Source organism: Bos grunniens, chromosome 9 (assembly GCF_055505025.1).
Source record: "Bos grunniens cultivar Pamir isolate PY7600 chromosome 9, Bosgru_T2T1.0, whole genome shotgun sequence".
Taxonomy (NCBI): domain Eukaryota; kingdom Metazoa; phylum Chordata; class Mammalia; order Artiodactyla; family Bovidae; genus Bos; species Bos grunniens.
The window spans coordinates 75,246,546-75,269,015 of record NC_141173.1 but is presented as its reverse complement, the minus strand read 5'-3'; the positions used below and the strand labels follow the sequence as shown (position 1 = coordinate 75,269,015).

At 34.1% G+C, this 22,470-nt stretch overlaps 1 protein-coding gene across 8 annotated transcripts in view; it reads left to right on the top strand.

Annotated features, from left to right (window-relative positions):
* Positions 1-17,269, top strand: part of BCLAF1 (BCL2 associated transcription factor 1) — a 30,862-nt gene extending 13,593 nt beyond the window's left edge. For 2 of the 8 annotated variants that reach the window (XM_086317992.1, XM_086317991.1), the window contains exons 7-13: positions 2,149-2,254; positions 3,294-3,378; positions 5,784-5,959; positions 7,085-7,265; positions 8,326-8,472; positions 14,295-14,507; positions 14,669-17,269. In XM_086317992.1, the coding sequence (XP_086174118.1) occupies positions 2,149-2,254; positions 3,294-3,378; positions 5,784-5,959; positions 7,085-7,265; positions 8,326-8,472; positions 14,295-14,507; positions 14,669-14,674 (914 nt within the window). In that variant the 3' untranslated portion in view covers positions 14,675-17,269. Of the gene's footprint in view, positions 1-1,152; positions 1,379-2,148; positions 2,255-3,293; positions 3,379-5,783; positions 5,960-6,092; positions 6,255-7,084; positions 7,266-8,325; positions 8,473-14,294; positions 14,508-14,668 lie in introns of those variants that run through there. The other 6 variants (XM_086317994.1, XM_086317993.1, XR_015133249.1 and 3 more) reach the window with 5 other exon arrangements.
* The last annotated feature ends 5,201 nt before the right edge of the window (positions 17,270-22,470 follow it).

Sequence of the window (22,470 nt, the reverse complement as noted above, 5' to 3'; positions counted from 1 at the left end):
TTAATAAGTGAAATGTAAGTAAAATTAAAACATACCCTGAAAATCTGTATCATGATAAAAAATGATACAGATTTATACAGTGCTGAAAGTCTTTTTGAAATGTGCCATAATACTGTCCTTGAAGTTCAGAGTGCTTGCAGATTATCTTTGATTGCATTCATAAGACCTGTATTAATGTACTTGTGGCATAGATTTATAACAAAGTGGTGCAATGTTGTTACTATTATAAAGAATTTCTTTTTAACCTTTAAAGAAACTTGAAACCAGTGGGAGGGGAAAACTGTTTCTGTGTTAATTTTGTATTACTTAATTTGTTATAATATTTTACTTTTTTATATGATAAATCAGAAAACTTTATTAGGATTTTTAAAGGGGGGAAAAAGTTCAAGAAATTTAAAAGTGTGTTAGGTAAGTAGTGATACTGTGAGTAGTGAGTGACTAAGGATAATAATGATGACATTCCTTGAGGTCCTGGGGATGATGAAGGATGTTCTTTTCAACTGAAGTAGTGATATTCTCTTTTCGCTAGTGTCTAATTTTAGTTCCAGAGTTACTAATAATTTTCAAAGATTTTAGCTTGAGACTTTTTGGGCAAATAGATGTTATTATTTTATTTTTGTGTTTGAAAGGGAGTTTACCCTGAAGTAGGTTTCTTACCTAGGAATCTCCGTGGCTGTTGCTCTGAAAAGCCGTTTTTGAAAAGTTTGTCTTTGGACCTGAGAACAACTCATAGGTGAAACTTGTCACTCAGGAATTCTTAATGCACTTGATATTTCAAAATAGTGAAGAGTTAATGAATTTCTTTTTTACTGTAATTATTTAAATGTAGTAACAAAAGAGTTTAGCTATTTGGCTATAACTAGGTTTGTGAACCAATTTATGACCATATTACTGTGGTGCATAGAATATGAAACATTAACATTTTTTCTTTTTTCACTTTTTTTTTTTTACCTGTCTCTACATTTTACAATTTATTGCTGAATTTTGAGATCAGGTTTTGATAAATTTTTCCTTTTTCCTTTTTTTTTTTTTTTTAAAAGAAAAGAACTGTAGTTATGTTTCATTATTGGTATTGTGCAACCGATCTGAACAGCTCTTACTTCATATAGAGCTGAAAATGCCCAGTGATGTTTTCTTTTTCATTGTAACTAGGTCCTGGAATATGTTTTGAAATGGCAAATCCATGTTTCAAAGTAAAATAGCTGTTGAAAGATACAGGCAAAGTTGAATCTTCTGTCTTCCTGGCAAAAATGGCATAAAAACTGAGTTGCTAGCTCAAATTCCTGGGTTTCATGGAATTATGATTGAGGCACTACCCTGGTAGTGGCCATTTCAAGTTTTAATGATTGGTTATGAGACATGTGCTGGATATTGGGCGGTAAGTTGACACAGATGTATGTTGACCTGTTAAGCAGATAGCTTGCTTCGTAATGTAACATTTCATGACTTTATACGTCTTTCTATATTACATCAACAGCATATCTTGAAATGGTTTAAAAAAGAATTGGTGTTGATATTACTAATTTTAAAATTGTTAAAAGACAAGACAGTAATATCAAATGTACTGTCAGGTTTGCCAAGATGCCAGATTTTTGGAGTAATTAGTATTAATTGATGTAAAAAATATTTTTCCAATTGAAGTGCCAGTATTCAGTTTCTTAAATCCAGTTTTTGTTAACAACATAGTTCTTGCCAAAATAATTTTATTAGTTTATTAAAACAAGCTTTGCAAGTTATTTTAGTATTTTCATTTTCTGCAAATGATTACTTGAAGTTAACTTCATTGGTTCATATTGGCAAGGCTTAAGGACATTGACATATTATTGTTGCTTTTTGTTTTATTTGAGGAAGTGTAGTGCGTTATTGAAATGGAATTAGAGAGAGACTCTTGATTTAGTATATTTATTGTTCTTGGATTATATGTAATATTGACAGAGACCTGTGAGGAACTTTGCATCAGTTACCTGTTGAGGTACAAGAAGTTACGTGGGACAGGGTAGGAGTTCTTTGTAACACTTGATTCTCTTCTACTAGGTTTCTTGAGTATTTTTATTTTCTATTCACCTGCTACATGCCCTTCTGTCACAATTGAAAATTCCTCTTAAGGTAAAGGTAACTAATTGGGCAGTGTTTCTCCTAAATCAACAGAGCAATACTTCAAATCATCTTCAATGACCCTAAACGAGAGGTTCACTTCGTATCAGAAAGCCACTGAAGAACATAGTGCCAGGCAAAAGAGCCCTGAGATACACAGGTATGTATACCGGGCATGTAAAAATGTTGTTTTGATAGGAAGACACTGTTAAACAAGTTCATGTTGAAGCTATAGATAAGATACATGAAACTGTATGGGTATCATGACTCAAATGAAAGTTTTCAGTTTACCATTTCTTTTTAATTTTCAGTTTATTTGGTTAAAACTGGTTGTTAGAACTTAAAATACTCACTCTTATCACTTTCCAGTTTGGAATTAAATAGTTACCAGTTTGTCTTTTGGGAGGGGGTTGGATGCCTAGAGTAAGTAACCCTTGAATTTTATTCACTTTGAGTAAGTTTGTAAAATAAAAATGCTTCGTGAGATAGAATTGTTCCTTGTGAAAAGATCGTGAATTTGAAGTCAGATAGTTATTTTCAGTTCCTTGCTCTCACTTAATTGCATTGTGATAAAAAAGTTATTTAATCTCTGAATGTTTTTTTTCCATCTACAAATAAGAATAACAAATAAAATATCCTGTTTTGCAGGATGATGTTGACAGTTAGTATTAATTGTAAAGTACCTAATTCAGTGCTTAATACGTAGTAGGTATGGTTTTGGTGGTCACTGCTGAAGAGGCACTGAGAAGATTCAACTGACAGTAGCTTAAGAACTCAAGGAGAGGCACAGAATAAAACTAAAGATACTGAATATGTAAAAATATTGGAGATAACTTAAGAACAAATAATCCTATTTGTGTATTTATTGATACTGATGTATTATAATTATATGCTGATACTTAAATGATAATTTTAATCAAAAAAGTTTTTTCTTTTTTGATGATTAAAGTAAGCTTGATATCTTAAAAGATCAGGCTTCATTTGTTTATAAATAATTGGAGGCATTTTAATTTATTTTTAATAAATAGTTTTTATTTCTTAATTATCTATTAAGAATTAGATTAATAATCTTACTATACTAAATTTAGTCAACTGGGAGAGAAAAAACTGGTATTCCCTTTACAAAAATGGAAAAATTTTAGGAATTTGTAGAATCATAAAATTAATGTGACTACAAATAGACTTTATTTTACATTAAGGAGAATTGACATCTCTCCAAGTGCCCTGAGGAAGCATACCCGTTTAGCAGGGGAAGAGAGAGTTTTTAAAGAAGAAAATCAAAAGGTATGTTTTGAATGCACTTTTTCTTTTCCAAGTTAACTTCTGGTTCATTAATGCTATTGTTCTAATAAGCAGTTTATTTAGGCAAAATGTTTATAGACATCGTCTATTTATAACTTGTAAATAGATATATTTTTATATATATATATCTGTGTTAGTGTGTATGTAGTGTTTCATCCTAGAAAAAAATTAAGCTCACCCTTTACTATATGTTAAACTAAGAATAATTAATTTAAATGCTAATGAAAAGTATTTCTAAGTAAAAGGCAAAGAATCAGTGAGTAGACAGGAAAATTATAATAGGAAAGATACACATTATATAAAGTTTTCTGTTAGAGGTGAAATGGGTGATCCAGAATAAATATTCCTTGATTTATGTGTGCCTAAATTAATATCTTTAGGTTCTTCAAAGAGAGAACGAGAAGTAATCGCCATGCTACTGGGTTTTTGATCTGGACTAAGAAATAAGCATTCTAAGAACTGGTTTACAAATGAACACTTGGAATAAAAACTGTGTTACCATTGGAATATTTGTAGATTTGGGGGAAGAATGCTTTTAAACTTGAGAAAGGAGTCTGAATGACTGGCATTGGGGTCGGGGGACTTTTAAGAATGGAATTCAGTCATTAAGGGGACTCTGTTTAATTGACAATTTGATATTTCCTAGGTAGATTAGTCTATATGACAGGCCATAAAATTCTAGTTGAAATGTGGAGCAGGGTTAAAAGGGAGCAACTGTCTTGTAATGAGAAGGTTAGGGACTTGGAACGGGTATTACTTGGTTCCAATCGTGGCCATTACTGATACTGTCTTGATAATAGGAACGTGATTAGCTTTTTGGATGTTGGTTTTCTGATAAGAAAAATGAGAATACATCTGTTTTGCAGAGTTGAATAACTGGGCTGTTATGATAACATTGGCACTTTATTACTAGAAACTATTACTAAGGCTTTCATTTATAAGCTTTTTAATTAGGCATGCTATTAATTTATTAAATAAGAAATTTAGAGCTTAGAAAGTGCTTTCTTTGCGTGGGGCACATTGATTTTGGTAAAGCAGATTCTGAGAAGTGAATGCTAATTTTGGCTTTTATTTTCAATGTCTTAGGTTCAATGTTGATTAATTTTGTTTTGCCCACAATTTAGTCTATTCTTGTACTCTTGACAGAGTGAGTGTCTTTCTTCTCTCTTCATTATTCAGACCAGATTTTGATCTAGAGGAGAGAAAATAGTGATAACTAATGGAAGGATAAGAGGAAAAGACATTGCTTTTTATCTTTTATCTTCCTATCTGAATGAACAATTAACATACATGTAGTAGTGTGTAGTTTACATATATAGTTTGGTGTTTACAAAGTACTTCCACCTATACTGTTACCCATGGGCTTGGCAATAGCATATTACTAGGTGAATAGGAAAGTTTTTGCTCTTGATTAGATTTTCTCATAACTGTGGGAGCAAATAGGTGAGTAGTTGATACCATTTGGACATATACTTCCAGTTTTAGGAATGTTTATGAACATTGTAGCTAGACTTCCCAGAGTAAGTACTTCGTATTGTTGAATACTAGCAAGGATGTCCACATTGCTTAGCATCTTACTGATGTATAATTTTTCTTCATTCCTAGATGCCTCTTTCCATCTTCCTAAATTATATAGTATTTGAAAAAGCAATGGAACAAGAAGGAGGTGAATTGTGACCCAGTTAAACTAATGTCCGTTGCAATACCTGAATTGAGAAAGGGCAGTATATGGCCCAGATACTGAGTACAGGATTGGGAATGAATCTTTCTGGCTTTGTTTCTACCCTTGTTCAACCTCAGTTGGTTTCATTAATCATATTATGTTTGCATGTTATGGAAAATACAGAATATTTAACTTTTAAAGTGATTTTTATTGGGTTGGTCAACTAATTTGGGAAGAACTTGATGATAATGAGGCTTAAATAATGAGAACCATTTACTTTAGGATCCCTTAACTTTACTGTCAGATGGCTATACCCACAACTGAGTATAATCTCCATCATTGTTAAAGTATATAAAAAGCTGTTTCAAAAGATGAGGGATAATTAACGAGGATGTACCGAGTGGAAAAATAATTATATCATTTTACTATATGAAAGTTTATTATGGATTGCTTTGAACAGAAACCTATGACATTTTGAAGACAATTAGCTTTTAATTACTTCTCCAGTCCTGTTGTACTTGTGTTCACAAGTGTTTAGTGAAAACAGCAAGTACATTTTTAAACAAAAACTTAAGTATGGAAGTAGTATGTTATATTCATTCTTTTCTGCTACTAAAAATGCCAGCTTAGAAACTGGCAAAAAAAATTGGTATTTTATATATATATTTCTTTTTTTTTCCGTATAGTTTCCCTGAAATCTGTATTTTACATCTGTCTTTTATAGGGAGATAAAAAATTAAGATGTGATTCTGCTGATCTTCGGCATGACATAGATCGTCGGAGAAAAGAAAGAAGTAAAGAACGGGGGGATTCCAAGGGCTCCAGGGAATCCAGTGGATCAAGAAAGCAGGAAAAAACTCCAAAAGATTACAAGGAATACAAATCTTACAAAGATGACAGGTAATTGTTAAAACTGTCGGAGTTAGGTTTTAGCTTCTAATTAGCCTTTAATAATTGTCAGCTTAATTGCTTTCAATTTTGACTGTGTAATCGAATGTTTAAATTTAAACAATTAAAATTATTTGTTTTACAGCAAAAATGTATTTGTCTTTTACACGGCTTATGGTGGATGAGGACAAAAACTTTGGAATAGCAAGCTAACACTGAAAAAAAAATGACAAATTAATGTGTCCTATTATCCAGGCTACATCAGGAGGTTGGACTTCAATGCAGTGCATTTCTAGAAACAGTTTGTGTAAGAACTTTGGTTCGTTATGCTTGATTCCGCACTTTTTCAACTCATAACACCCAGAGTACAAAAATTTTAAACTGATGTCTAGTGGTTTAACATGGGAGAGATGGGGGGAGGAAGGACTAGTTTTTTTGAAATAGCAATGTGTATTAGGCTTTCAAAGTAATGTTTCCATGGATACTGTTAGAAGTGGTAAGAGTTATCGCAGGTATGACCTTTTCGGGTATTGCAGTAGAATCATGTATTGATCATGATAGAGTCAAGTAAATATTAGGAATACTAAGTATCATAGATAATCGTTTTTCTTGCTGTTCATTAGGTGAATGGTGGTAATTTTACTCGTGTTTTTTAATTTATAATTAATTTTAATTTACTGGTATTTATAATGTCATATGCCTTTTATTTCAATAATGGAGTTATGGCCCAATCTGTATCAACTGTTTTCACCTAGGGTTGTACAAACTGCAGTCATTTTGAAACATGGCCTTAAGGACATTCATACTTTTTCCTACTCTTCCCTTCCTTTCCTTTAAAAAAAAAAAAAAATGTTAAAAGTGTTGAACTGAACTTTATATTCTTGAAGTTTCCAGACTGCTAGTTTCTAACTGGCAGGTCATAGCATGTTTTCCAGTAGTGATATAAAACAAATATTGGAGGAGAATGGAAACAGACTATGTCAAAGTTGAACACCCAATCATTTTAGTTTCATGATAATTTTAATAGGGGATAGTTTCTTTGACTTGAAAAATATCCCTCTTATTGTAAGATACAGCAGGGTCTTTCTTAATCTTTTTTTAAAATAGCACATTTTTCTTGTTTCTTTTATTTTTCAGTAAACATAAAAGTAGAGAGCAAGATCATTCTCGATCTTCATCCTCTTCAGCATCACCTTCTTCTCCTAGTTCTCGAGAAGAAAAGGAGAGTAAGAAGGAAAGAGAAGAAGAATTTAAAACTCACCATGAACTGAAAGAATACTCAGGCTTTGCAGGAGTTAGCCGACCACGAGGAACCTTTGTAAGTAATAAAATTATTTTCTGTCTTTGATAGAACTTTACTTTAGAGCACTGTACATAAGGAAAGTAAGATACCTGATTTAGTCATTGTTGTGTGAGCCATTACTCCTGTAGTCTTTAAAATGGTATTTGATATATCTTTATTAAGAAATGCCATTTGGGAGAGTGAGGAGGAGCTGGAGCTGGGATGATAACCTCCTTTGTATAGAAAGTAAAAAATCCATGTTTTTGCCTGATTTTGAAAATATGCCATTTTGAGATTTAGAAGCATCTGTATAACTTATTAACTTTGAAATCAGTAACTGTACATAGTGCTTAGAGACCCAAGAGTCAAGGAAAGTTAATGATTTAGATCCATTTCTTTAATCACTTTTTTATTAATAAGAACATGTCTTGAAACAAAAAAATCCGTTTGTATTAACTTTTCATTTTTGCCTATTCAAGTTCTTTTTTATATGTGTGTCAGTCATAGAAATTACATGACTTTTTATCCTACCTAGTATATATATTATTATTCCCATGTTTCCATAAATTCTTATAATTGTAAATTTAATGACTTCATAGTAGTGCATCTTCTTGACTCTTTAATTTCTAGGTTCAGATTTCTAACTTGAGCTAGTATCCAGTTAGTTGTTAGTAGGGTTTATTAGATTATTTGGGAAAGAGAAGAGCTTTGCCCATATGGTGATAGGTGTAGTTAACACTTAGGACTCCTGTGTAATTCAAAGAAATTAGACAAATCTTTTGGCTAGTAAAAGGGAAAAAACCAACTTCTTAAAGTTTAAACTATTTAAAAATTTTAGTTCAGGCCATGAAAGAAAGTGTAGTGTTCTGACAACTTAGGTTGACTGTGCATTTCTTCTTAACCTATTCAGCTTTCAATAGGCAGAATTTTTTCCCTCCTTACTAGTATAAAATGGCCACCTTTTCCATCCTCAGTGGCTGTGAAGTTGAGATTTAGGGAAGAAATTAGGGAATGTTTTTTGTTACTGCAGTAAAATTAGAGTTTGCATGTAACTTAATACCTTTTGATTTCATTACTAAACAACTTTGTTAATCAGTTTCGAATTAGAGGCAGAGGAAGAGCCAGAGGAGTTTTTGCTGGGACAAATACTGGTCCAAACAACTCAAATACTACTTTTCAAAAGAGACCGAAGGAAGAGGAATGGGATCCAGAATATACCCCAAAGAGCAAGAAGTACTTCTTGGTGGGTGTTAGAAATCTCTGTTTATTTGGTTTGCATTAATTTTCAAAGCATACTGGGTGAATACATTTGAGTACAGGCATCCACTACTATGAGAAGTTTTTACTATAATATAGGAAACTTTTAAAATAAATCATTACCCAGATGATTTGAAGTTTTGAACATGTGGGTCCCTTTAGTCCTGTTTATACCTTATTGATATTACCTATGGACTGGTCAGGGTAAAGTAAAAATATACCTGATTTGATAGTCACATGCAGAGAAGAACATTAAACTACTTCATATCTGTCTATAAGACGGTTAAGTTAAGAAGGTAAATCATTAAGATTTCCCTTTCATCACTACAGCTGTTTGTTTAATTGAAAGACAAGGAGAAGAATTCTTCCACAGCACATGTATTTAAGGTTTTCAGGAGGTTGTTAACTTTTATTGGAGTAAAAGGAAGATGAAAAATTACATTATGGAAAAATTGCTAGGTACACATTAGTTTGATGCTTCCTTGTGATGCTCTTCTCTCTGAAGTAGTTTGTAAGGGATGAAGCTAGAGGAGGTGGGTCCTGAAAGATTCTCTAAGTAATGATGGAAATTTTTTGCACTTGGCATGGGAGAAGAGGGTTTATCTTCCATTATAGAAACTTAAGGAAATACCAAAACTATTAACAGAATATTCATTTTTGTCATAGCTTTTCAGGGAAGTCACGTTTTAGAGATTATTTCTGAAGACTAGTTGTTTTGTTGAAGCAAGGAGGAAAATAGTGCTGAGTTTTAGAAAAGTGTCTTTTATTTGACTTTTTATGAGTATATTTGAATAAAGCTGAATGTCCCAGCCATCTGCCATGGTAGACTATATAGCTGTATTCTGAACTAGATATATATTTTGGTTGAAGAATGGGCATTGTAGTTGTTTCAAAAATTAATTTCCATTTGCCTCTTTTTTGGAGTACTTTAATGACCAAGAGTCTGGAAAAGTTAAATTTTTACAGAGTGCATTATGCGTAATGTTTCCACAATCTGTGCTTCTTTGAGGAGAAATTAATGCTTGACTTGACAATTTCTGGAAAGTGAAAGGTGTTTTATTGAGTTACAGAAAGTTTAAAAGATACATTTCATTTTTAATATAGGAATTTATGAATTAATACACTGCTGTTTATGCTATGGATGGAAAGATACATAGGATTTCAATTCTTGGTTTAAGAGACTGGTAAAGGGGAACATTCTAAATACATACTGTGGATGTCCTCCCGAGTGGATTATTGCAAAGGAGATACTGATTAAGAGAGACTTTGTAGAGGAGTTTGGATTGAATCTTAAGCTTAAAAGATGAGCAGGTGTGCTGTAAAAAAGCAGGAGTGAAACATCCTAATATAGAGAACTCCAGTACTCACATGGCTAGATGATTGGTATAAGTTTGGGAAAATTAAGAAGCAGGAGCCAAATTGTGGAAGACAGTAATACTTGAGTAAATTTGGATGTTAAGCAGAGTTTGAAAAACGCGGCTGTGACAAACAGATCTGAGAAATAATTGAGTGTCTAAGGGACTAGTTTTGAAAAATGTTAAAGCCACATTTATGAAGGCTTATTCAGGGACCCTCTAGTTTGGTGTTGGTAGTGAGAAGAAAGGATATTGCAAGCACAGGGAATACAGAGGAAAGCAGCTCATTTGAGGTGAAGGTTAAGTTCTGTTATGGAAGTGCCCAAGACATAATAAGTGGAAATGTGCAGTAGGTAGTTGCTAATGCAGATCTAGAGAGAAAAAACCTAGGTGCCATCGTACAGTCACAGAACCACAGTAATATCACCCAGTCAGAAGAGAAGAGATTAAAAGGCCAACCTTTCAAAGGTGTGAATGAGGAGCAAGTGCTTGTAAAAATGCCAGACAATAAAACAAGTGTAAAAGCACAAAAAGTTAAGGAAATGAGAGGTGAACAAGTTAAATAATTGTTTAACACTTTAAACATTTTGCAAATATTTAATTTGGTGGCTCAGAGGATAAAGAATCTGTCTACAGTTCATGAGACCCCGGTTTGATCCCTGGGTTGGGAAGATTCCCTGGAGAAGGGAATGACTACCCACTCAGTATTCTTGCCTGAAGAGTCCCATGGACGAAGAAACCTGGTGGGCTACAGTCCATGGGGTTGCAAAGACACGACTGAGTGACTAACATTTTCACTTTTCTATGATATTCTTTCTAGTATCATAGTTTTTGTCTTAAATTGGGACATAATTATTTTTGATTAGCATATAATTAGGCTTTAGTTACACTAATCAAGATGAGTGTTATTTAACATTCTACATGTTGCTGTTCTGGACTATATTTTAAAATCTTCATTTCTGTATAAGACATACGTGTGCATTTGTCACAGGCTAGTGCTCACTAGAAGTATAATTAATGTCACGTTTCTTCTTATCTTATATATAACTCAGTTCCCCAAATTAATTATTTTGGTTGTTAATTAATGAGCCATTGGAATGATAGCTTTGGTTTCTCCATGTGTATTTATGGATAGTCTGTAAAGGTATTTTTCAGTGATGAGACTATAAATACAAAAATTTTTTTTAATTCAGAATGAATGAAGTTGAAAGCTATAGATTGCTCTAGGTTTTTTTCAGAATAATTAATAAGCATGGACATTCTGTCCATAGTAATGAAACATTTAATACTTAGTAATAATAATGGATAACATTTACTGAGCATTTTGTTCAGCACCATTCTTAGTGTTTTGAACTGAAAGTGAAAGTCGCTCAGTTTATTTTCATGCTTGTAAAGTCATTTTGAGGTAGGACCATTATTCAGTTTCTATAGATGAAAAACACAGAGGTACAGAGATTGAGCAGCTTGACCAAAGGTACTTAGCCAGAGAGAGTGGGGTTAGGATTTGAACCCATGTCTTGGGGTCCAAAGGTTCTTAACAGCATGTATCATTTTTCCTCCAGTACTTGGTAACAGTTATTGCATTCTTATCTGAAATTTCCCTTCTCTAAACTTTGAGTTATGCAAAGATAAGATAATGTTTTCAGTAATAAATATTTCAGGAAAGATAGTAGTCTTTAGAACCTGAGATTCTCTGGAGGGATTGAGAGTATTTGTAAAGAGTTTGACCAAATAGGAAAGTACTGAAATGGGTAAGTTCCCCATGTTACTGTCATCTGAGGAAGAGAAAATTCCTTGTGGAGACAGAGATTTGGATTGGAGCTTTAGTAAATTAACTCTCTTGAAACTCGATCATTCTGTAGAGAAGAGAAGACAATTCAGAAGATTTTGGTTCTAATATGGCCTCCTTTGTTAACATTTTTTTCAAACTGGAATTTTCCTTTAATAATTTTACTTATTTTTGACTATTCTGTGTCTTCATTGCTGCTCATGCTTTTTCTCTAGTTGTGATGTTCAGACTTTTCATTGCAGTGGCTTCTCTTGTTGCAGACCATGGTTTCTAGGGCCGGTGAGCTCAGTAGATGTGGTTTCTGGGCTCTACTACACAGGCTTACTAGTTGTGACGCACGAGCTTAGTTGGCCATGACACTTGGGATCATCCTGAGTTGGGGATCAAACCTGTGTCTCCTGCATTGGCAGGTGGATTCTTTACCATTGAGCCACCAGGGAAGGCCTCTGTTAACATATTTTTGATTATATATTATAAATATCTCATATCCCCTTTATCTTCTATAAAGTAGTTAATGTTAATTAGTCTACAGTAAGACTGAAATCTTAGATATAAGAATTTGAGGGTTAAGACTCAGTATGCTTTAGGGACTTCCCTGGTGGTCCATTGTTAAGACTGTGCCTCCACTGTAGAGGGCATGGGTTCCATCCCTAATCGGGGAACCAATATTCTGCATGCCACTTGTCCAAAAAAGGAAAAGAACTAGTATGCTTAGCATTAAAGTGTCACTTCGGTAGCTGCTGGGATATCCTTTGAGAAACAAAGGATATGTTGTGATGATGTAGCTGTTTAGTTTCAGATTATTGTATAAGATGATTGTATAGTTAAAAGTAATTGCTAGTCTAACTCTAGTGTCTAGCTTTGTTACTGCTTTTCCTGTTTTAGCTCTTGGCTACCTCATTTAGTAGTCATTTACTGTTACCATGATTCCTGGGAAGCTTACTCTGAGGATGATGAGCATAAGGGGCATTGGAAAAGATTGGCTCTGTGGCTTTGGGCAAGTTACTCAGTTTCTCTGTCCCTCGATTTCTTTATTCCTAAAATGGAGTTAGTATTTTACAGTTGTTGTGAGGATTAGATGAGTTAGTATATAGAAAATGCTGAGACCAGTGCCTCATCCTTAGAAATAAGCACCATGTAAGCATTATTACCACCACCTTTGATTGAGTGCCTGTCTGTCAGGCACTGGGCTGGGCACTTTTTACAAATCATTTGTGTTCCTTTAAGACTATCTTCGTTTTTTTTTAAATGAGGAAGTAAAGTTCACTCAGTTTCTGTTAAGATTTAAATCCATACCTCTTGCTTCAAAACCCATTTGCTTCTTCCTACAAATTCATGGAATACTGTGTAAACATCACAAATGAAAAGCATAAACTATAGAGTTGTGATGATAACAAAAAGGAGCTTGAAATTACATCATTGTATGTACGTATTATTTTGAGTGGCAGACTATTTTAAAATAATTTATTTGGGATTTACAGTTAAACTTTGATGTACTGGAATGGTACATTTTTGATAGTTCCTAAGTTCATTCTTTGGTCATCTCACTGGTTTGATAAAGCTATATTATTAGAAAAGAAATTGGTGAGGGCTCTTTTCACACTGTCTGTTAATTACATGTGTGAACTTTTTTAAGTCAGGTAGGAGGGTGAGCTGTATTATGTGAATATGCACAAAGGCACATTCTTTGTTTTGAAAAGGTGCTTAGTTATGTATTATTTTTTAAAAGTTTAGTGACTTTGGGACAGTTGGTCAGTATCAGTACTCCATAAGTTAGGCAGCTATGTTTGTATTATACCTGTTGTCTCATAAAGGGGCATCATTCCCATTTTTTGTAGGTACAGACTTAAAAAGTTTGTTTGAGATGGGCAGCAGTTACATTACAGGAGAACTTCTCATTTTTTGTTTTGTTCTTTGGGATGTAATACTCATCTACTTGTACACAAAGCCAAGTACTTTTCACTTTTTCAGATTGTTTTGGTTAATGCGATAATTTGTAATTTGGGGAACAATCTATTTGGATGCAGTTAATAAAAAATTAAAGTTGGGATGTAATAGCTGCAGAATTTTAGGTTAGTGAACAAGAAATAAGTTGCGGTATTACCCTAGGGATCATGCCATCCTGATTTGGCTTGTGCCCTTGCCAAGAAGATTAATATGTAATGCACATTAATTTAGATTTATCTCAGTAGGATTTTTAAAAGTCTGTATCTGTATGTAAAAGATACTTCTTACCACCTATTTTATTTACTAAATGTTATTGATAATGTTGTAATGACATTTTTATACTTTGTTACGTATTTGTGACGGGTAATTTTTTTGGGAAAATATCAGTTACATTATCTCATTTATGCATAGTAGATTGAAATAATGGAAAGCAGAACAATAAAAATTTTGATAATTGGCAGTAATTTAGCAGTTGAGATTCTTCACTAAACTGTCTGGGCAGCTCTCAAATGCTTGGGTTACTAAGCATGTAATTATTTACTTTCATGATGCAGCATGTTTTTGTTGAAAAGTTCAGTTTTATTGGTTTTGTGTATTTTAGAACAGTACCCACCTCATATACCCAATTTTCAGAAGATTTATACAATAACACTATTGGGGATGTAATTATATTCCTTACAAGAAAGACATTTCTTTCTTTGTTTAACCTTTCTGTAGCATGATGACAGAGATGATGGTGTGGATTATTGGGCCAAAAGAGGAAGAGGTCGTGGTACTTTCCAACGTGGCAGAGGGCGCTTTAACTTCAAAAAGTCAGGTAGCAGTCCAAAGTGGACTCATGACAAATACCAAGGGGACGGGATTGTTGAAGATGAAGAAGAGACCATGGAAAATAATGAAGAAAAGAAGGACAGACGCAAAGAAGAAAAGGTAGAAATTTTCAACTTGTTAGTGGTTCTGATATGTTCTTTTGTGTGAGTTTCTTGGGCCAGTTAGTTATTTGGTTTTTAGATACAGTGATTATTTTGAATTATTTCACTCTTCATATCTTTGCTAATCTTTATTTTCTTTCTCTCTTTTTTTTTTTTTAGGAATAGGAAATCTGAAGTAAGATTGCAACAGAGAACAGAACTTGCACCCACCATTTTTTTTTACATGATTTTTGTTTTCAAATAAGAATGTAAGCATTTTACTTAAAATTTTACTGTTTGCAAGTAGTCTAGAGAAATTTTGTTTTGAATCTTCAAATATCTTGAAAAATAGTAGACTGTATGTTGAAAATTGTACTGAAATAAAGTAGAAAATTGTTACGTACCATATTTGTAACTATCAACTTTTAAAAAAATATATACTTTTACTGTTTTTGTTACATGCATTGTAATTCTGCTTTGTCTATAAGATATGGTCAAGTACAGCTCTGTGAAAGTTCTGATTCTCTCCCCTCCCTGTTTGTGTTAATGTTTATTCTGAAGTAAACGTTAGCTCTACATACAGATCCCTGAAGAGGAATTGTCTATAGAGACCACACTAATTATTTTAACTGTATACATCTGTTTAACATTCTCCTTAATTCAAACACACTACATTGTAGGGTGACTAATTTTTGAAGTATACCATGGAAAAAGTTGTTATTTTGGTAAACTAAGCTAATTTAACATCTCATCAAATGTTTAAGATGGTAAAAGAAGCTTTGCCAATAGCTCAAAAGTACTAGCTGTTAAAAGTTAAATTGAAAAGTATGAAAAAAATTTTTTCTTAAACTGAAAGCAAGCAGTGGGCTATAAAAAACATTTTTAGGAGCCTTTACCATTTGCATTCAAAATTCAGTGTTCTCTGTTTTCTTTGAAAGTTTGAGTCATGGTCTTAGATATCAGTTCTTTGAGAGAGGAATCTGGTTTGTAATAATACAAACAAAACCCCCATTCCTACTGAACGTCTTACTTAAAAAAGAAAAACAGAACAAAGCCTGTAATTCTGATATTGGTATGGTTATTCTGCAGAATAACTTGATAATGTTAAAAAGATGTGTACCTGACGTCATATCTCACATACTTATTTGAGCTTTTAGACAGCTGAATCACTAGTTCATAGTCTAACTATAAGGAATAATAGGCAAACAGAATATACTGCTCATTAGTAGTATTTTAAGAAACTTGTTTTCCAAATGTCACCAATAAAAAGATTTGACAGGAAGTTTGTCACAGCATTGATCTACCTTGGTTTTTTTTTTCCACTATTTCTGTTTCAGTTTGTAAAATGGGTTTTTCTTTTTCTTTCCAAGGGTTCTGTTCTTCAGGAAGATAATCTTTCAAATGTGAATTGCCTTTAATTAATGTTTATGATGATATCTCTTAGAAGGAATGAATATCGGAAATAGTAAAATTTCAGTGCTAAGTCTGCTCTGTGAGCATAATATAAAAGTAGTCAAATTCATTTTGTTAATTCAGCAACTGAATTAGTTGTATTTGTTTGCATTAAAAGATAATGATTATTGTGTTAGTGTAAACAAGCATTTTAAGTGTATGGCTCGTTCATGCTCACTGATGATTTAGGATGCTTCTGGCACCTTGATTGCAGTCAGAGGCATTTACCTAACAGCTATATGAGGGGAAAAATAGAAAAACAAAACTCAACAAATGTGATGTTCATGGCCCTAAGATCCTTAAGCATTGCATGATTTCTCTTACTTTGTTTTTCCGAAATTGAGCAGAAAGGAAACACTGTAAAAACAAATATATGTTGCATTAATCAGGACATAACTAATATTCTCCTAGTCAGCATAGCACGTAATTACCTGCTAAAGCAACATGGATCTGATCTCCAACACAGGAAAATTTTCACCTCCATTTTATTTTATACAAATAAATTTAGCTTTTAACAATTATTATTTGGTTAGATACTGAATCTCTGTACATGACTGTAAATGCGGAGTTTTGCTTTTCCACATAAGAGAAGTGGAAAGGGGAATTTACTGAAAAATTATTTAATAGGGAGTGAGAATAAAGCTACCTAAGGCCTATCAGCAGGTTACAAGTTCAAGTGCATTGCTTTAACCCACATGTACTCATATTTGGTTACTTGTATTAAAATTGAGGGGAAGAGTATCCTATTAGAAAATAGTGGGAAGGGGGATTGTGAAAACACTTCAATAGAATGCCATTGTGGCTGTTATCTTTGTTTTAGAGCCAAGCATATAAAGAAGCCTGTCTTTAAACCACAATTCAACTCTGCACTTCACGACATGTTATAAAAGCTGAATGGTTGCTCTTGGTAAGGATATTTGTTTACAAGTGCCAGAAAATAGTAGCTGTTTGATAACCTGCATTAATAGATTTCCTTTTGCCTACAGAAGGAAAATAAAAATAACCAAAGGATATTTCTAGAAAGGATTAAGAAAGCTGTTTAAGGAGGCCATGACTCAGTCCTTAGCTGTGTACACTTTTCAACATCTTAGAAATTTTAATATAAAAAGCATAATTTGTTTTTCCTATTGCAGCCTACTTTTGGGAAGTACTATTTTTCCCTTTTGTCACAGTTAAAATCAAGTGTTGGGAATTCAATTACAATTTGAGTAAAAATATACCCAATAAGAATGAATGTAGATGGCTAAACGATTCTTACTCAGTGTGATGTATAATGCAACAGGGACCCTTGTAAATTGTCATATGCCAATAAAATGTCATAAGTGGTAATAGCTGTTGTTTGTTTACCTGATTTTGAGACTATGTCTGTGTCTGTGCTGTACAGCTAATGTTAGTGGTTTATGTCTAATTTTAGGATACCAGCTCATCTGTTAGTAGAGTTACTAGTATGATGGGGCTTTTGGGGAGATGAGTAAATATTCTATAAAACTGTTCAAATTCACATCTATTTTTTTCTTTTTTCCTCTGAAAACATGGGAAATGTTACAGTGGTGATTGTAAGCCATTTGTTAACACAGCAATTCCAGATTCTAGTCTAGCCTTCCAGTTCATGTGTTCATATAAGAGCTGTCAGCTATAAATTATGATGGAGACAGCAGCATTACTTCTGTTTCTAAAAATGTGGTAGTTATCAACTAAAAAGTGTTTTTGGGGTTTTTTTGTAACTTAGTCTTTCTTCACTTTGAGTTAGAACTGGTAATTCTTAACTTTACTTAACCCTTTTGTAAGTTACTTGAAATATAAAGTGACCATTCTGTAACTTTAAACAAGAATTTTCACAGAAATTTGTGTGCTAAGGTAACGTTTTGATTAATAACAAATGTTACTCCTTTCTCTGTATGTTTAACTACACTGGATAATTTTAACATGTATCAGCTACCTACGTAAAAGTATGCCATCTTATTTATTAAGGACTTATTTTCATAAGATAGTTGCTTTTTTTCGTTCTTGACCGCAGCATGAGGGAATCTTAGTTCCCTGACCAGGGATTGAACCTGTGCTCCCTGCGGTGGGGGAGAGGAGCCCTAACCACTGGACGGCCAGGAAATTCCTCTCTTTGACTTTTCAGCTGGAATCTCTGGGATATACTTTGTTCCATGTGGAATGATATTCCTTTCACATTCAGAACAAGAAATACAGAGACCTGTCTGAATTTGTAACTTGCTTAAATAGGGAAGGAACGTGGAGAAATTAACTTCACCCTTGGATTGTATTTGATTGGTTTCAGTCTATATAAGTAGTAGATTGTGATTGATCTTTGACAAAATTTTAGAATATTATCTGTTACATAATATCTTGGATTCTCAAAATATGGTTGAAATCATTATTTATAAATGTGAGTGTCAAGGGTTTAATTGTTCAGTTTATTGAGGTGGATGTTAAAAATTTGAAGTTTATGTTAATGAAGTTTAAAGTGAAAATTTTATTTTAGAATCCAGGAATATATAGAAATAACTGTATTCCATTGTTTGACTTGAGAGCTTTAGTAGAGATTGTGTAAATTTATGAACTGGATCAAGTTTCAGAATCATTCAGTAAGTTGTACATCGTGTGCTAGTTCTCTTTATTGTTGTGTTACCTCCTCACATGTTAGTTTTTTCAAAAATGGATCCCAGTGGTTAAAAAGAACAGGCGTTAGGGTAGCACTTTCCTGTGGCTACTAGGAGAAAAATTTCTAAATAATGTGTCTTAATTATAATGATCTGTATGTAAGATATTTTTCTCAAGGACGTTTTAGGTGTTTGACAGCAGTGAACTGATTTGCAGTGCTTTTAAAGTGCAGAAAAGATGATTCTTGAAAGTAGAAAACGATAAGTGGTTTTAATACTATTCTCCTAAGAATTGGAATCAGATTTTTCTTAGTAATCTCTTAGGGTTGCCCAGCTTCTTGATTGAATAATATCGAGCCCCAAAAGTAGATGATATATTTTTAAAATATGTAACCAACAAAAACCTTCTGTATAGCATAGGGAAGAACTGTGCTCAATATTCTGTAATGGCTTAAATGGGAAAAGATTTGTAAAAGATACATGTATAACTGAGCCACTTGGCTGTATACCTGAAACGAACACCACATTGTAAATCAACTGTAGTCCAGTATAAAAAACCCTTCCCACAAATGCCACCCCAATAAAATAAATTGGGACAAGCAAAAAAATGATAGTAAGTACACCAAACACTTAGGTGAAGAAATGATGTGCATTCACAGTATGAAGTCTGTATTTGACAATGATAACTTCTTGGTACTGTCACAGTAATTGCAAATTCCATGGCTTGTGAAAAGCCACGTAAAATTACCACTTTCACCCTCCAGAATGGTGGTTTACTTGCAGTCTTACTTAGTCCTTGATTGTGGGAGGTCATAATTTTTCTGGCTTATTTGTACTAGAAAAGGAAACTTTTTTGGCTGTGCCACACAGCTTGCAGAGTCTTAGTTCCCAAAGCAGGGATTGAGCCTGGGCCCTGACAATGAAAGCGTCAAATCCTAACCACTGGACACTCGGGGAATTCCCTAGAAACTTAATTTCTAGGGTACTTCTGAGACTGCTATGAGGGAAATGTTAAATGCACTTGGGAATTTTTTTGAAAGCAGTTGAATATCACCACCAAATAACAATACTTGAAATACATAATTTAGAGACTTCTTTAGTGGTCCAGTGGTTAAGAATCCGTCTTGCAATGCAGGACACAGATTTGATAGCCAGTTGGGGAACCAAGATTCCATCCACATGCCACAGAGCAACTGAGCCCACGTGCCTAAACTGCTGAATCTAGGGCCCACAACTAGAGTGTCCCCTCACCACAGTGAAAGATCTTGTATGATGCAACTAATACCTGAGGCAACCAAACATAATATTTCACTGGTTGATGTCAGTATACAGTGATTTTATGTTTACATTTGGTGATGATACTCAACTTTAAAAGTCAACGTGTGGCTCTTTTCACCCCTGTGATAACTGGTAAAGATGCTCATAACATTTACCTCAGTTACTGTAGCAGTCTTCTAATTTGGAAATCTTGACCTTTAAATTTCACCTTTTAATTGCCATCAGTGAAATGTTTTTCAATTGAAAAAATTTTTTAAATTTCTTTGATTTCTTGTTGCCTAAATCTTAGGATGAACTACAGGAATTTGCTCTGAGGTGTGTTTTTGTTTTTTTTTTTTTTTAATCCTTTGCCTTATCCTACTCCTTGTTCATTTACCTATCTTAAAATCTTGCATCTTAGCAAAAAGTCAAAAAATTGCTCTTGTCCTCATTCTTTCAGGCTGGCAAGTCATTCTGCTTATGTGTCATGCTTTGCTAGAATAAATGTTTAGCAATTAGCATTATGTGTTGTGTAGGACATACATACTGTGGACAGGCCATTACCTACTTGGTAGAATGTTAACATTGTACCCTGCCACATTATTTAAGGTAATTACAATAATTGGAGTTCTCCTAATCACCTAAAATTGAGGTTTGTGTCAGAAGACTAATGGGGTTTCTAACTGGGCTGTCACAAGATTAAGTACCTAGCTTTCTAGCCTTTGTTCAAACCAGCCCTCAACCTCCATTTATTCACTGGGAAAGTATTCTTAACATTGGGTTTAAAGTTGAATCAAAATTCCTTGCTCTTGAGAAGATAGTACCTAGTGTGATGATTAACAATAATGTATTATTAATGATTCTGAAAAAATATATCTAGATAATAAAACCAAAGGTGATAAGCTTATCCCATTAACCTGCAAATAGTGGGATAGGGACACATCACCAACCTGCCTGGTACTGATACCTGTGTGAGTAAAAGTAAGAGTTGGGTAGCATCTGACAGGCTGGAAAAGGAGATTCTCAAATGAGCCTACTAAAACTGGGGCCTTGTCCTCTCCAGTAGTGAGCACAAGGTACCCACAGTAAGTACGGAAAGACTGGAGCACTTGACCTCAGTGAACTCTTCAAGTAGACCTGTCAAGACAAGACTCCCTTTTAAGGACAGGACCCCACAGTGAGGAAAGGACTGAAAGGAATCTTAATGAGCAGAGTAGAGACAGGAGATGAAAAGGGCCTAGATTCAACTGGGAGAGGGGAACACAGCCAGGAAGATCTTAGAAAGTGTGCCACCATATTTTCAAACACCACTAAAAAATGACAGAAAAGGTAGAAAAGACTTACTGAATCCTGCATCATTCTCAAAGTTCAGGAAAAATAATGTCATATCGCATAGAAGATTATCAAGATGTATGTATGACTGTTTTAGTACACATAACATGGAGGAAGGATCTCTGAAGTTAGAGGAAAGTTGTCAGCAAGGCATTCATGGAAGATGTAGCATTTGACCTGGGCCCATCTTGCACTTGGATCAGTTGAGTTATATTAATAGTGCATGCTGAAGGAGGTGTGTTAGTACTACTGGTTTTCCTTCTCATGCTTTCAAGGGATATTCTGCCTTTTGACCCTATTGTCTGCTGTTTGATAGCAGATTGGAAAGAGGAAGTTATAAGATCATGATGTATTTGCAAAGGCAAAGGGAAGGATAAGGAAGCTGAGAAAATTTAACGTAGGGTCACTGATCCATTTGTTTTCTTTTACATTTGTCCAGCAGCCCTTTCCTGCTCTTTTCATCCTTATCTAGCTTATACTACTGTGACTATAAGCACTGTTGTTCTGCCAGTTTCTTAGTGTCACATCATTCTTGGTGTCTGTTTTCTCTTACATATATAGAATTATTTTATTCAACAAACTCTTAATGTTCATTAAATATACCAGGTATTCCTCTAAAATGATGGAGATATAGCATGGGTCAAGACAGAGTTCCTGTTCTGGACAGTTCCTGTTTGGCAGTAAGTGGAGCATAAATACTACATGATCTGAGTACTGTAAAGAACAATAAGTCATGGAGAGACAGTGGAGACATGCTATTTATATGGTGTTCAGAGAAACCTCCTCAGGTCTCCACTAGAATGTAAGTTCCAGGAGGGTAAGGATCTTAGCTGCCTTGCTAATTGCATTCTCGTTGTCAGAATGATGCCTTGCACATAGTAGACATCCAGTGTTAGCTGAATGAATACATGCTGTGGACACAGAGAAATTTGTTGAAAAATTCTCCCACTTAAAAATTGTGTTGGTCAGCAGGAGAGACAATTGATCTTAAATTATGTCACTCCAGTGCATTTCTTGCTGAAATATGAAAAGCAGGAGCTGTAGTTTCTTATGAAGCCCAGGAACTTCAGATTAGAACTGAAAATTGAGATATCAACTGCCAGGACTTGGTCATCGCTTAACCGTCGTCAGCTAGGCCAGGTCAGCATCCGGCTCATATTTGATAGCCTAGATAACCTGGAGAATTTCATGAATGCCGCAGATTCCTCGATGACAGTGTTTAGCACCTGCTAGTCCCTTAAACCGGAGAAGGCGATGGCACCTCACTCCAGTACTCTTGCCTGGAAAATCCCATGGACAGAGGAGCCTGGTGGGCTGCAGTCCATGGGGTCG